This window comes from Zerene cesonia, chromosome 18, assembly GCF_012273895.1.
Source record: "Zerene cesonia ecotype Mississippi chromosome 18, Zerene_cesonia_1.1, whole genome shotgun sequence".
NCBI classification, from domain to species: domain Eukaryota; kingdom Metazoa; phylum Arthropoda; class Insecta; order Lepidoptera; family Pieridae; genus Zerene; species Zerene cesonia.
The window spans coordinates 8,833,699-8,848,504 of NC_052119.1; the positions used below are offsets into that span (position 1 = coordinate 8,833,699).

General features: G+C 33.3%; 1 protein-coding gene across 1 annotated transcript; it reads left to right on the forward strand.

The window, feature by feature from the left end:
- Positions 1–11,882: 11,882 nt before the first annotated feature.
- Positions 11,883–14,504, forward strand: LOC119833987 (asparagine synthetase [glutamine-hydrolyzing]). Its single transcript, XM_038358251.1, has 2 exons — positions 11,883–12,015; positions 12,737–14,504. Exon 2 carries the CDS (start codon positions 12,741–12,743, stop codon positions 14,394–14,396), a length of 1,656 nt encoding a protein of 551 aa, XP_038214179.1. The 5' UTR covers positions 11,883–12,015; positions 12,737–12,740; the 3' UTR covers positions 14,397–14,504.
- Positions 14,505–14,806: the final 302 nt, after the last annotated feature.

The following is a 14,806-nucleotide window of genomic DNA, read 5'->3' on the forward strand; positions in this document are numbered from 1 at the left end:
ACCTAACTCGAAGTTGTAACATTCCTTCTTATTGTGGTTATTTCTATTTCACATAATTTTCATTTTACTTCATCATGTACATCATCTACGAGTTACAAATCAAATAAAACTTCAAATTAAAATCAAGTCATATACATTTATTTTTACATCACTTTCACTGTCCTTTCTTGCCAGCGAGGTCGCTCACTATACTGGCCGCTGATAAGGCAGCGCCCCCTCCTTTCTGTAAAAACAAAAAAAGAAAAAAATCTTAAGTAGCATATCTGTATATGACATTTACAAACCGAAAACGTTGGCTGATCGAAATAATAAATCACAACGCGGTGGGGTCATTGAAAAATAGCCACATTGCGCAAACGCATACGACGCACTGCCGCAATCCACGTTTGCCCTATTTTATTTCATATTTTCCCTTCATGTGCATTTTTAATAATTTGCAAGTTAACAATAAGTAGCCTCTTAATGGAACTGCATTATACACATATAACATTATCATCATCGTTGGATGTACTTTCGTATTATGAAACTAGTAGTAGATTCCTAATTATATTAATTATAAAGTGAATAAAGTGATGCTTGTGAAAATGTTTTATTTTTTACTCTTAAATGCAGTTCCATTAAGAGGTAACAATATATTATAATGAATGAAAATGGGGCTAGTGAGTGAGGTGTGAGGTGTAAGTTTATAAAAAGGAGTTTTCTAGAAAGTATGCTACTACTAAAACTTTAACAAGTTTGCCTGAACGTAATTTTGTTGATTTTTATTATAATTTTGCGTTTCAATTGATAAAGTATTCGATCGAAATACAAAATTATATTTCAAAATAAGATACGCCACTACCCAGCGATAAGGGAGATGTAAGAATATCTCAATACGTACGAACAATCTGCCATAATTTCTCAGTATTCGTCCTGTATTCATAGCTTCACTGTGTCCGAAGAGAGCAGACAAAGCAACGAACAGTACAACAAACAAATATGTGAATTTCATTTTTTATTTTTTTTTTTTTGACGCTGTATTTTATTGAATAGACTTATAATAATAATTCAGTGAACGTTTGCGAAGGTTTCAATATGTTTCGACGTCGTTAAAAGTACTCGTTACGTGAATTATGTTACAAGTAATAACAAAATCAGTAATTAAAGAGAGAAGTGATAATTAAAGTATATGTAGCAAGCGTAAAAAAAACTATATTTTCATAAAAAATGTTTTAAAATTAACGCACGTGCTTTGAACACTAGAATTTATATACGAATTTGTTAAAAATATTAAAGTACATAGTACAGGAACCGATCATTGCTGTTCATTCAATATTTTAATGGTAGTACCTGATTGCTATGTAATACGTTATACATACCATAACATATGCATCAATAATAAAAAATTACAAAATTTTGAAAAAAACAAATTATATGGTGATAGACCAATATTAAGTTCGACATTTTATTAGAAGAAAAATTGTTGCGGTGGCCAATTTTTTCGGGAATATATAATTAAATGAGGTGTCATTGAGTAGGTCCCTAAAATTTAAAAATGAGTTTTTTACTAAAATAAACAATTGACGAGATATACGCATATAAATTTGTAAAAAACGTCTTACCACAACGTGTCTCTTCTTTCTACTCTATAGGCCGCTGGCGGAATACTAATATGTTTTATAACGCTGAAAATAGTAGATAAATAGCCCAATATTCATAATCATCAAACCGATCAGACAACATTTAGAAATAACCTAGATGTACTGTCAAATTATCTTTGTTATATTTAATTTTTAGAATTATAGCACTTTTATAAATATAAAGTACTTTATTATTATATTTTATTATAATACATATAAATCACTTTAAGTGCTTTATAAATGGGAATTTTGGAAGAAGAGAAAAAAAATTGATCACAACGTGGGATGCCAAATGATTACTTATTACTAGCTTTTGCCCGCAGCTTCGCACGCATTAAATTCGCAAAAGTATAATAGATGTTATTATACATATAAACCTTCCTTTTGAATCACTCTAACATATAACAATTTTTTCTCACTTATAGCATTGAGTATGACTTTCGCCAGTGTCAAGAAAGATCTCATTTTACATAAATTTTTTCAAGTGCGAGTCGAACCTGCGACTCTAGAGTTCCAAACAAATAAATAAGCTTAAGAGCATATCCAAAAATAAAAAGCGGTTACCCATCTAATTTATGACCGTGCCAACCATTATTTAAAATTCTACTTAATTATCTGTACAAAACATGACACTGGCAGAATTCGTCCTCACTGGAATCGGGAGTTGCCATTTAATAAAAAAGAAGAAGTAGAAGAAATTCTACTTTTTACTATTTGTTGATAAATACCTTGTTTGATTTTATATTTGTTTGTACACGAATAGTGAGGTCTACTTCAACAAACGTATTATAACACTGTCAAAATATTTCTCTACTTAATCAGCTGTAGACAAGTCGGCCATCTTATCCTTGATAGAACCGTTATATTAGGGTTCTCGGTTCTATAACTTTATCATAGGATTATAGAGCAGTTTTGTTTTAAAATAAAAATAAATGCAATGATAGATTTCTTATAACTTTTTTATGAATAAAACCGTAAGTATGTAGTGATTAAATAGCTACACGCCCCGCTCCACCCGGGTAGCCATTTGGCTTAATTTAAATAACAAAAACTATTATATCTTTTAAGTTAGATTAAGTTGCACATAGTGTGCAGGCGACCTTTCAGGCCCCCTCCATTCATGCGCCAGCCTAAGTCGAGGTTTCCGTCAAGGGGGGAGGCCATTGAGCGTGTCGCTAGTCGCTACCAGGGTAAACCTTCAGTTCACCTGCGCATCTGTGCTAAGATGTAGTAGCCCTTATTGTTAACATCGAGAATCATCACAAAATAACGCTGCGCATTCATACGGATTGTTAATTGGTGGTCGTATATTGATTATTCAACGTTCGGCCCAACTACCCTCACTTTGTTAATAGTCTTTGTGACAACTGCGATTTGTTATCCATTGACTATATCAATTAGGCAATTGTAGAGTTATAGTATACTCTTATTTCGATCAAAGTAATATTCAATACAGCTCCCTCTTTTCTTTTGATACATACCAATATATCTTATACTAAAATAGAATGTTTGTTTTTACGATTATTGTTTTTATGAGATCTCTTCTTTTTGTAGGTAGTCGTACTTCTTCTGTTCCGATTTTTTCTACTTCTTGAATACCAGCAATGGACATTTATTCGACTCGACTTACTACAATCTATCAGATATGTTTTATTAAGTTGACGTCTGACTGAGCTGTTACCTGCATCTTCGCCCACGTGACCAAATAAAGTTTTAGGGCAAAAACTAAAAGTTTTATCCCATTGGAGGTAGAAGTTTTAAAAATCTTTTCTTCTTTCGCTCGCGCACACACTGATTACTGTACTGCAAATGCAACTTTGTAACCCTATGTATTTATATGAGATTACAAAGTTTTTATGCAGTTGGAGTTTCAAGAAAACTTCTTGAACTTCTGGTCGAAAATGGCCTGAATTGATTTGAAAAAAGAATAGTAGGGCCTTGCCGTTTTTTGTATGCTTGACATGGTGAGGGCACTGCAGTGCCGCCCAACACTAGGACACTACCATGATATACGTTATCACAAAGTTATAACTACCCTTCTTTTCGTTGTGGCTTTTGGCTTATTCACAACATTTCCAACTTACTTCATTGAGTCATAAAATAAATAAAACTTCAAGTTAACATCAAATCATCATATATTTATTTAAAATTTACTTTCACTTTCCTTTCTTACCAGCGATGTCAGAAACTATGCTGGCTGCTGAAAACAGAGAGCCCTCACCTTTCTGTAAAAATAAAGAAAAAATACTCTTAAGCGTTACAATATGTTCTAAATGCAACTACATAATTGTCTTACTTGGTTTATATTGCATAGAACTAAATCTAAAATATGGGTTGCTTGATATTTTGAAATATTACAATCATCGTTTTGAGAACTATCTATGAGAGGATAGTTATGAACTGCAGCAAAATGCACCCTAAGTTTTTTACTCTAAAATATAGAAGTAATGTGGTAGTCGAGCACGCTCGCACGCACGAATTGGGCCAGCTCGCACCGGGGAAGTACCACACCCCCACAGAAGACCGGCGTGAAATAGCATTCTGCTGTGTTTCGTTCGGTGAGTGGGGGAGCCGGAGGCCCATATCCTTTTCCTTCCCCTTCCCAGTCCTTTCCTTTATTCCTCTCGCCAATCCTTTCTTAATCCCTTCCCAATTTAAAGTCGGCAATCCATTTGTAGAGGCGTAAGGTCTGTAATCGACTTTACGCCTCTACAAATGTTCATGGGCGGTGGTAGCGCTTACCATCAGGCGTCCCACCAGCTCCATTGCCGACTGACATAAAAAAAAAAAAAATTGAATTGTTGTGTAAATAAATCATCTTTTTTAGTCTGTGACGTACGCATATATTGGGGAATTAATCAATTATTCCTTCTTTATCGACTACTACTTGCACCCCGCGTTTTCCCGTAAGAATATCGGGATAAAAAGTCGCCTATATGTTATTCCAGTTGTCCAGCTGTCTACGTACCAAATTTCATTGCAATCGGTTCAGTAGTCTTTGCGTGAAAGAGCACAAACACACACACACACATCTTTACAAACTTTCGCATTTAAAATATTGGTAGGATTAGTAGGACTAGTAGGATAGTAGGATAGGATTAGACCAACGCTATGCAGAAATCGTCTTTGAAACAGTAGTAATTAGAATAGATAGTCTTGGCACGGATATGTAATAGTGGAGTATACCATTGTAATTAAAATTTTAAGATTACAAATTTTTTGATCCTATTAAATTCAATCTTTACCAACTACAAAATCAGAGCTTTATTGTTTTTAGAATTAATTAATCCTGGCAAATCTTTTTAGGATAATGGAAACTTATTTTTAAATTATAGCATTGTCATCAATCCTTGATAAATATACAAAGTTTCAAATTAATCAGACTTCTGGAAATTGCTAAAAATTATGTTCAAAGATTCCATTAGATACATACAACCCGAGCTAATAAAACCGTGTTAAAAACATATAACATTCTATTATAGACTGTAGACACAATGATTATAAGAGTTAAGTTTGGGTAATGTACAAAAAGATGCGTCTCTAATGAGATCCAAGAGACAAAAAAAAAATAACAATACGTACGAGCACTCTGCCAAAATTTCTCAGCACTCGTCCTGTATTCATAGCTTCACTGTGCCCGAAGAGAGCAGACAAAGCAACGAACAACACAACAAACAAATATGTGAATTTCATTTTTTGTTTTTTTTTTTAACGTTGTATTTAATGACTGTGAAAGTCTTATTATAATTAAATGTACGTTTGCGATGGCTTAAATACATTTCGCTGTCGTAAAAAGTATTCGTTTATGATCTATGTTGCGATTTATAACAAAACTGGTAATTAAGGAAAGAAGTGACTACTAAAAACTATATGAAATAAACGTGAAGAATGTTTATCATTTGCATATAGAAAATTCTCGAAAATCACAAAAATATTCCAGTATTATTAGAAAGTACATGGATTTTTTTTGTTTTCTTATAAATTGTGTTTTTTGGAAATTATATTTAATTATTATTATTCGCCAATAAACGTCAGGAAGAGTCATAATAAATTGGAACTACTTAGACGCCTCCTATTTGTTAAAAAAGTAAGTTTAAGTCGATAAAACACGAATATGACATTTTCTAAAAAAAATTACCTAGATAGATCGATTTATCGCCCCCGAAACCCCTTATATACTAAATTTCATGAAAATCGTTGGAGCCGGTTAAGCAACGGTTTAAAAAATGTGAATGTTATTCTTATCAAAACTGTATATTTTCGTATACTTCCTAAACGATACTGATATTGAATCGATCCTGAAGTGGTATTCACAATATTTCGACATTACCCCGCATCCCAAGGGCCACCAATACACTATAAAACAATGTATAGAAATTTACTATTATACGTAGCTACTATAAACGTTTCTTAGTACAATATTTCTCTTTCTATATAAATTTTACACATACATGCATCAAACAATACAGAAACATCACATACACTACCAAGCATTTGTGTGTGTCAAACGTACGCACCCATTTCTACTCTTTTCTTTAAAATTACTCTAGAAATTTCACCAATGGAGAATTATCAATAGTAGGCATTTAGCAATACACGCATACATCACGCTAATCATACTAATATTATAAATGTTAATCTGTTTGAATGTTTGTCCGTCAATCACGATGAAACTACTGAATGGATTTTGATGAAATTTGGTATACAGGCTGGGTATGAACTGACTTGGATAATAGGATAATTTTATCCCGATTAAATGCTCCCTTGGGATAAAACAGGAATCTATATCCGGGCGGAGCCGGGACAAGCGTCTAGTATACCATAAATATGGAGTACATTAACCCTTTTTAAACAGACATAAATAATAAAGGACACTTTTGAATTGTAGTCGTAACATTTCATATGAATGTTAGCAAATTAAATATTATATGATATTAGAAGAGGATGTAATATAAAATCGTGAGTTATGGGTCGTGATGTACGTAAATATAATGTTTTGGGAAAATTTCATTATTTGCGTCATAATTATAGCTATATTCGTTGTCTTGTGTTTAATTTTCCCGAGTATTAGAGAAAATACCTTTTTAACAGATATCAAATTATTTATTATTTCAGAGATTTTAATCAGCTTGGTTGCACTAAGCTTAGAAGAATGTTTAATATTCTTTAAATATTTTTTATTTATAACTGCATTTATCCCTGCTAATATTATAAATGCGAAGGTAACTCTGTCTGTCTGTCTGTTCTCACGCCTAAACTACTGATTTTGTTGAAATTTGGTAGGAAGATAGAACGGAACTTGAGAAAGGACATAGGATACTTTTTATAGCGTAAAAACGGTTCAAAGTTTGTATGCAACTTCCTTATTGTCAAACACAATATAATGTAAAATTCTTACACACCTAAACCACTTAACCAATTCTGACAAATAGTCTAGACCTTGGCGAAGACTATAGGCTACCCATGTCGCGCGATATAACCTAATTCCATACGGGCAAAGCCGCGGACGGAAAGCCAATTTTCTATAAAACTAAATAAAATGAATTTCTCAAACGCAGAAGAGTTTATTTAAATCGCGACATTCTTACTTAGGGAATTTTTATAGCTATAACTTTTAAACGAAAAGTCCGATCCGAATAATTTAATACGGAATATAACAGGTTTAAGAACTATAGTTACACAACTCAAGATTATTGAGAGAATTAAAATGTTTTTGTTGGCTTGGATTATTACAATAACTGTTAATTTTTTTTAATATAAACATATCATACTAGCTGATCGCCCTTCTACCGTGATCCATATATTATAGCCTATGTGATAAAATGAAATTGCAGCCTTCTAACGATGAAAGAGTTTTTGAAATCGTCCTAGTGAATGTTTTTGCGTGAAATATTATAAACATAGAAAACTAAAATATAATATTAGTGTAAATAAAAGACGTGAAAAAATATAAATAACTTTTTAAGTCTCATTTAGGTACATCAAATGATAAAATGTTTTTACCCAATATCCTTTATCGCACGAGCAGTTCGCCCTGGCTTCGCTCGTGGTACATATATATCCTGTCACTCAGCGAAGTTGCAGCTTTCTAATGGTGAAAGAATTTTTAAAATCGATCCAGTAGTTTATGAGTTTATCCATTACAAACAAACAAAAATATAAATTCTTCCTTTTTATAATATACGTATAGAAAAGATAAAAGAACCATCAAAAAACCCCCAATCTATTATTCGCAACGACTCGAGTTTCGTAGCTAAAACATAAAAATTCATGGTCAACTTTGGGGTGTGTTATTTAAAGTCGTAGTCCCATTGAAATATTTTTGTTATCAAATTAAACGCGAATACTTGATGAAAACTCGCAAATCATTTAAGCTTGCTTGTTTTAAAGACCAGTTTGATGGTTAGTAATATTTCGATATTGAATATACATAAATTGTAATTAATTTATTTCTAAATACGTAAGCAACTTTATGCGAGATACGGAAGCATTATCATTGATCATTAATAATCATTGATATTGTTTGCATGAAAACAACCATAATGTAAATTATGTAAATTTATCATTATCCATCATTATGTAAATTTATCATTATCCATCATCATCATCATCATCATCACCATCACATAGGTTCCCACACGCACACGCAGGGACACAGGCTTCCTATGAGGGTATAGGCCATAATCTACCACGCTGGCCAAGTGCGGGTTGGCAGATGTCACATGTTGTCGAATTCGATCGATTCTCAGACATGCCGGTTTCCTCACGATGTTTTCCTTCACCGTTTCGAGCAGTGGTGATGTTATCCACATGTGCAAATAAATTGAAAAATCATTTTATTTCCTGCGCACTCGCCCGGTCTCGAACCCCGACTTGTCGATTTTGAAGTCCGAGGTCCTCATCACTGAGCCACCACTTCTCTTAATTTAATTATCATTATCCACGTCCACTGTTTCTGTCCAATATTACACGTACAAATTTATAGTTACCCACAAAAACTCTAATTTTCCAGGGAGGATATTAAATATTTCTTAATATGACATTTTTTCAATTGTAATTACTATGGTTTTCCAAGTGTTTCTGTAGTGATTGACTTTGAAGAGGATCTCCTCAAATACGATGCTCGATTTTAAGGGATAAGGAATGGATTGACGAGGTGAGAGGGAAAAAGGAAACATTCTTCCAGCTCCCTCGCTCGTTGTGCATTCACATCTTACTATTTCACGCCGATTACCTCTCCCCCCTTTGCAGGGGAGTGTTTGAATTTCAGAGGATTTCATTCAGGCAGATACGTACTCAATACCAATTTCTATAAGAATTTTTGTATCGGTTCAGTTCAGTTACTGAGATAAGCGCGTTCATACAAACAAACATACTGTTCAAGTATATAATACGTTATATTTTAAATGTTACATTAATCAAAAAAGATGTAGATTAAGGATAGAGCTTTATAAATTAACCCCCCGTTTCACCCTCTGAGTTCTCTGTGGAATAAATTTAAGTATGGCTTAATCACATGTTTTAAAACAAACAGAATTATATATGTAAATTATAGATCAATTAGAGCATGGATGCTCAACAACATTATCTAGTATTTGGGTTCGAATTTAAATTGTAAGTCTAAGGTTGATAACAATCCTCTGGCTACGAGTTTGTTAACTATATCCAACATCGAAGCTTGTGGTCAAACTATCAACAATTTAATGGATTCAGTTATAGCATTACTAAAACTAGTTTGGGTGAATTTAATGTTGTAAGCTAATGACCATTGCGCTTATTAATGTCTGGGTTATTCACTTCTGAGCGTATTAAACCGTATAATATATTATTTACTAAATATAATGTGGATAAGTATACAGCTGTTTAATAACCATAGGGAATAGATTTGAAGTAAAATATTAAGATAAATTGAATAGAATAAAAGAAACGATGCATTTCGCATGTTGCTATAATCAATGATATTATACATACAAGAAACATTATTATAAGTCATATTATTTATTGTAATGAATTTTATTTACGATTAATTTGGTGTTAAGGATGACGTCTTTGTATTTAAGTGATCAGCAACTGTTAATGCGTAAATTAGCTTCCAGATTCTTTTTACGTTTTTTTTTATTAGCAATTACATTAATGAATCTGGCAGTAACGTATCATTAACATGGGCAATGAATGATGTAAACAAAAAATATAAACCGATATTAAATCCCAACGGGTAAAGCAAAATAGAGTTACATACATCCATGTCTTCTTACAAAGTAAAGCGTTTATAAATTACAATACGTATAGGAAGGGCCTGGTTCAACAGGACCAACGACAGCTTCGAATTCTTCTCATTTTCTTTGGCAAATATTTAGAGTTTATTTAGTGTCTTACTGTGCATGAGCAATATTTTTTTTGGGCTTCATTTTTTACATAAAAAATTACAATCATTTTTCTCGATATTCTTGAAAACTGCTGGTCGCCCAAATGTAAAATTACACGCACAATTAATTTATTAGATGACATCACACATTAAATATTTGCTAGAAGTATTCGAAACTGCCGCTGGGGAACACACATTAAAATTTCCAATAGTGCCATCTCTTAGAAATAACAAAAACTACATCATACTATTTTGTTTTACATGACTTCGTTAATAATACTCTTATTACATTTCACTCAATTTAGCTTTTAAATGAAAAACATCAGGGTATTTATGAAGGTCAAGTATAAGTATTTTAATAAGATAAGTTTTAAATACATAAATGCGTTTACATCTTCATTAATGTGTTTCTAATTTGGCTTCTAAAGAGTCAGTGACATACTATCCTGACATCTAATTTTAGGATGGTAAATTGCTGATAAATTTTTCAGCAGAGTTTTGAATATTAAAGAATTGAATGAAAAATCTTAATATAAATTTTCTGTTATCACTGGTTATTCTGAATCCATTGGTAATATATATTTCTTATGGTAATATATATCTGATTCAGTACCTAATTTAAGATATTGTGATCAGACGCCTGTTTTCTAAACTTGCTCTTGAATTTAGAAACTTAAATAAGTGTGGTGTAATTAAATAGCGCCTGACGTAATGTTTATGCATAGATTAGGTTAATAAACATTGCCAGGTACTAATTTGCTAGAGACTAGACAATATTATAATCAATAAAATTTAAAAAAGAACTTTATCACTACTGTGAATGTAAAATAAGGTTTGACGATGCAAATTTTGCTACCAACAATAACTTAAAATTATTATCTTAATATATATAAATTACGAGTCACGTTGTTTGTCCGCGATGGCTCCTAAACTACTCAGCCGATTTTAATCAAATTTGCACACCATTTGTAGATTAATCCAACTTAAAAGATATGATAGTTTATATATATATGTCAATTACTAGTATATGTCAATTACTATAAATGACTACCCAGGAAAAACCGGGAGGTGCAGCTAGTATAAATTATGTGTCACGTTAATTTTCAAATTTTCCGTAATTTATTTATAATTGTTTTTTATTTATACCAACTTGTGTTCTTGTGTTTCACACAATCCTTATCTTACTATCGCAAACATAATATGTTACAAAGAAAAGGTAGGTGTTGGTATGACTCGCTCAAACTCGAAAAAGGTTGGATCAATTTGAATAATTTTGAGCTTTATATTATGTTGAATGAAAGATGATAGCAGGCTTAAACGATAAAACTGTGAGAAACCGATACAACATAAATAATAAAAAAATTAAAATATATAGGATAGTGTGAGGTCATGTAGTTGAAAATAATTAACAATTTTAGGGCATATAATTTAAAATGTCTTAAAATAATCTTGAAGCTTACACTTATTTGATTTCGTTGTTCCAACCACAGCGCAACTAGTTCTTGTGGATTTTCGTGAGACTGCGGTATAAAACAGACTTATATAAAACCTAACTAATACTAAAAATTAATACCACAGATCACATATTACTGCTATTACTTATTCCATACCATATAGACCATAGTATTCTTCACTTGTGAGATGATGCAATCTCCCTTGGCGTTTACTATGCCACTACCAATTTTATACGCTGAAAGAGCGATGAACAAAAACATATCTATCTCCCTTTACCGCCTTTTTAAAGTTTATCTGTCTCTTTCTAATTAACCTGCAAAATATGTTCTCGCATTTCAATTGAAACTATATCCTCAAGCAGTGTTACAGAGTTCAAATTTCCGTGTTTTACGAACAATTTCAGGCACGCGGTCGCATCATGATCTTTGAAACATTGTTTGAGACTCAGTTGCCGGCAAAACGCAGTCTGTCAGTAAAAATCGAAACGTGGAAGGCGTGTGTTGTCTTGATCGTTTGGTTTTTATAAATAAATAAAACGTGTCAGTAACATACGGTTTATACCCGAAAGTTGTTCAGGTAAGAAATAAATAATAAACGATTTTTTTGCATTGAGTAACAGAAATGCGTTTAGTGAATTAATACATTTATTATAGGTCACTTGTAGTATACATTAAATCATATTAATTTTCTTGATTTATAATTAACTGCGCCCCGCGGTTTCACCCACGTAAGTCCGTATCCCGTAGGAATATCGGGATAAAGAGTTGCCTATATGTTATTCCAGTTCTCCAGCTGTCTACGTACCAAATTTCATTGCAATCGGTTCAGTAGTTTTTGCATGAAAGAGTAATAAACACACACATCCTTACAAACTTTCGCATTTATAATATTAGTAGAATAGGATATAATATTAATAGAATAGTAGGATAGGATTAGCGATGTATTAAAACATATCACTTCCTTCCTTACTGATTACCTAAAGTGATATTTGATACATTAAGTTCTTTAAAAAAATCATCTCAAGATCAAACGTCCTAACTACCTCCGGACACTAAATCATACCATAAAACTGCTCCGTTCCGACGTAAAATAAAGACAAACAAACAAGCAATATCGCATTTATAATATTAGAAGAAAAATTAAATGAGCACTCACGTAAAAATACTCTGGTCATACTTGTCAAAATTTGTAACCACAATTTTGACTATAAAATTCATTTCATTTAATATAAAGATAGTTTGGTAGTTTGTATACTAATATCATTGAATTTATTTAATATACAGTTCTCTCATTACAGAAAAATGTGTGGAATATGGGCTACATTCGGCGTTGATGGGGGTCTATCGCCAACGTGCATCAAGTGTTTTAGCGCAATCGTTCACCGCGGCCCAGATGCCTGGAGAATCGAGCAGGACTCCCGAGAACAGCTGGCAATACTGGGCTTTCAGAGGCTGGCCATCGTGGACGGGCTCCATGGCATGCAACCGATGCGACTCCATCTCTACCCAAGAGTAACTCTCATCTGCAACGGCGAGATATACAATTGTAACCGACTCCGCAACGAATACGAGTTCCCGTACGAAACAAACTGCGACGTAGAAGCCATCATCCACTGCTATAAGAACTTTGGTATCGCTGAAACTGTTCGAAAGTTGGACGGCGTATTCTCCTTCTGCCTCGTCGATGGGGATGTAAGGAAAGTATTTATCGCCAGAGATCCATACGGCGTGCGTCCACTGTTTAAAATGAGCGACGAAGAGAATGGTGTATTGGCTATTTGCTCAGAAGCTAAAGGCCTTATTGGGTTGAAACAAAAAGCCTCAGAGAAATCCACACTGGGACAGTTCCCTCCTGGTCATTTTGAGGAATGGGATATTTGTGAAAACAACAAGGTCAAACTTAACTATGCTGAACAATATTTTCAACCTGGCACACCCCCCAAATTTACACCTTTCGTTGCTGAAAGTGATTTACAAAAACTCAACATTAATGAAAAAATTGCTGCGTTGTTGGAAGCTGCGTGTAAGAAACGGTTGATGTCAGAGAGACGCATAGGATGCTTGTTAAGCGGAGGATTAGATTCGTCGCTGATAACTGCGTTGGTGGTAAAACTTGCAAAAGAGCATAAGCTACCGTATAAAATACAAACATTTGCTATAGGTATGGGAGATTCACCGGATCTAATATCTGCAAGAACGGTAGCTGATTACCTTGGAACAGAGCATCATGAAGTTATTTTTGACGAGAACGATGTAAGACAAGCATTGGATAACGTTATTTACCATTTGGAATCGTACGATATAACAACGATTCGAGCAAGTTTGCCTATGTATCTTTTATCAAAGTACATCAAAGAGAAAACTGATACTACAGTAGTTTTTAGTGGAGAAGGTGCTGATGAGCTAGCACAAGGATATATTTACTTTAGGGATGCACCAACTGAAAAGGATGGCCACGAAGAAAGTATACGACTGCTGTCAGACATATATCTATACGATGGGTTAAGAGCTGATCGGACAACCAGCTCCTTCAGCTTAGAACTCCGCGTGCCATTTTTGGATATACAATTCACTAGTCATTATTTAAGTATAGATCCAAAGCTGAGACAACCCCAAGATGGTGTAGAAAAACATCTTCTGAGGAGTAGCTTTGCTACAAGTGGTTTGTTGCCAGATTCAATACTATGGAGACATAAAGAAGCATTCAGTGACGGTGTCGCATCAGTTAGGAAGTCTTTATTTACAACAATATCAGAAATAGTAGCAGAGAGACAGCCTTCAGATAATCAGAAATACGAAGGTGTGCAACCCACAACGGCGGAGTCAAAGTACTATAGGTACATTTTTGAAAAATCATTTCCAGGACAACACAACTTCACGCCTTATTATTGGATGCCGAAATGGGTTAAAGTTTCAGATCCCTCAGCAAGATTTATCAAACACTATGCTGCAAAATAATTATTGCATTTATAATAAAAGTTTGTTACATCATTTTGTATTTTGATTTTTAAAATAAGACAAGTTATAAATGAGTCAATTTATTTCATATTGGCATAGCATACGAAGACAAAATAAATAACATGAATCTCTGTCAATCTGCTTTTTTATTAAATGCCGTCAATAATTTAAAGGTGGTCTTATAGAATCAATAAAGTTTTCTAAGCAAAGGCAATTAGCGTATACTACAGAGTCACTGATTTTAGGCTTTTCATTGCTAAATGTAACCTTATCAACATTCCGTTTACATATCTTTCGTTCTTGAGACGATGTGTCCGATTCTGAATTCATATTCGAAGCCATTAATGACATTGAAGTGGTCTTTTGGATGCCTTTCGGAGATTTTTGTACACATTTATCGGAGGAAAACA

Coding starts and splice junctions, on each gene's coding strand:
- LOC119833987 (XM_038358251.1), top strand. CDS start 12,741: ATGTGTGGAATATGGGCTACATTCGGCGTTGATGGGGGTCTATCGCCA.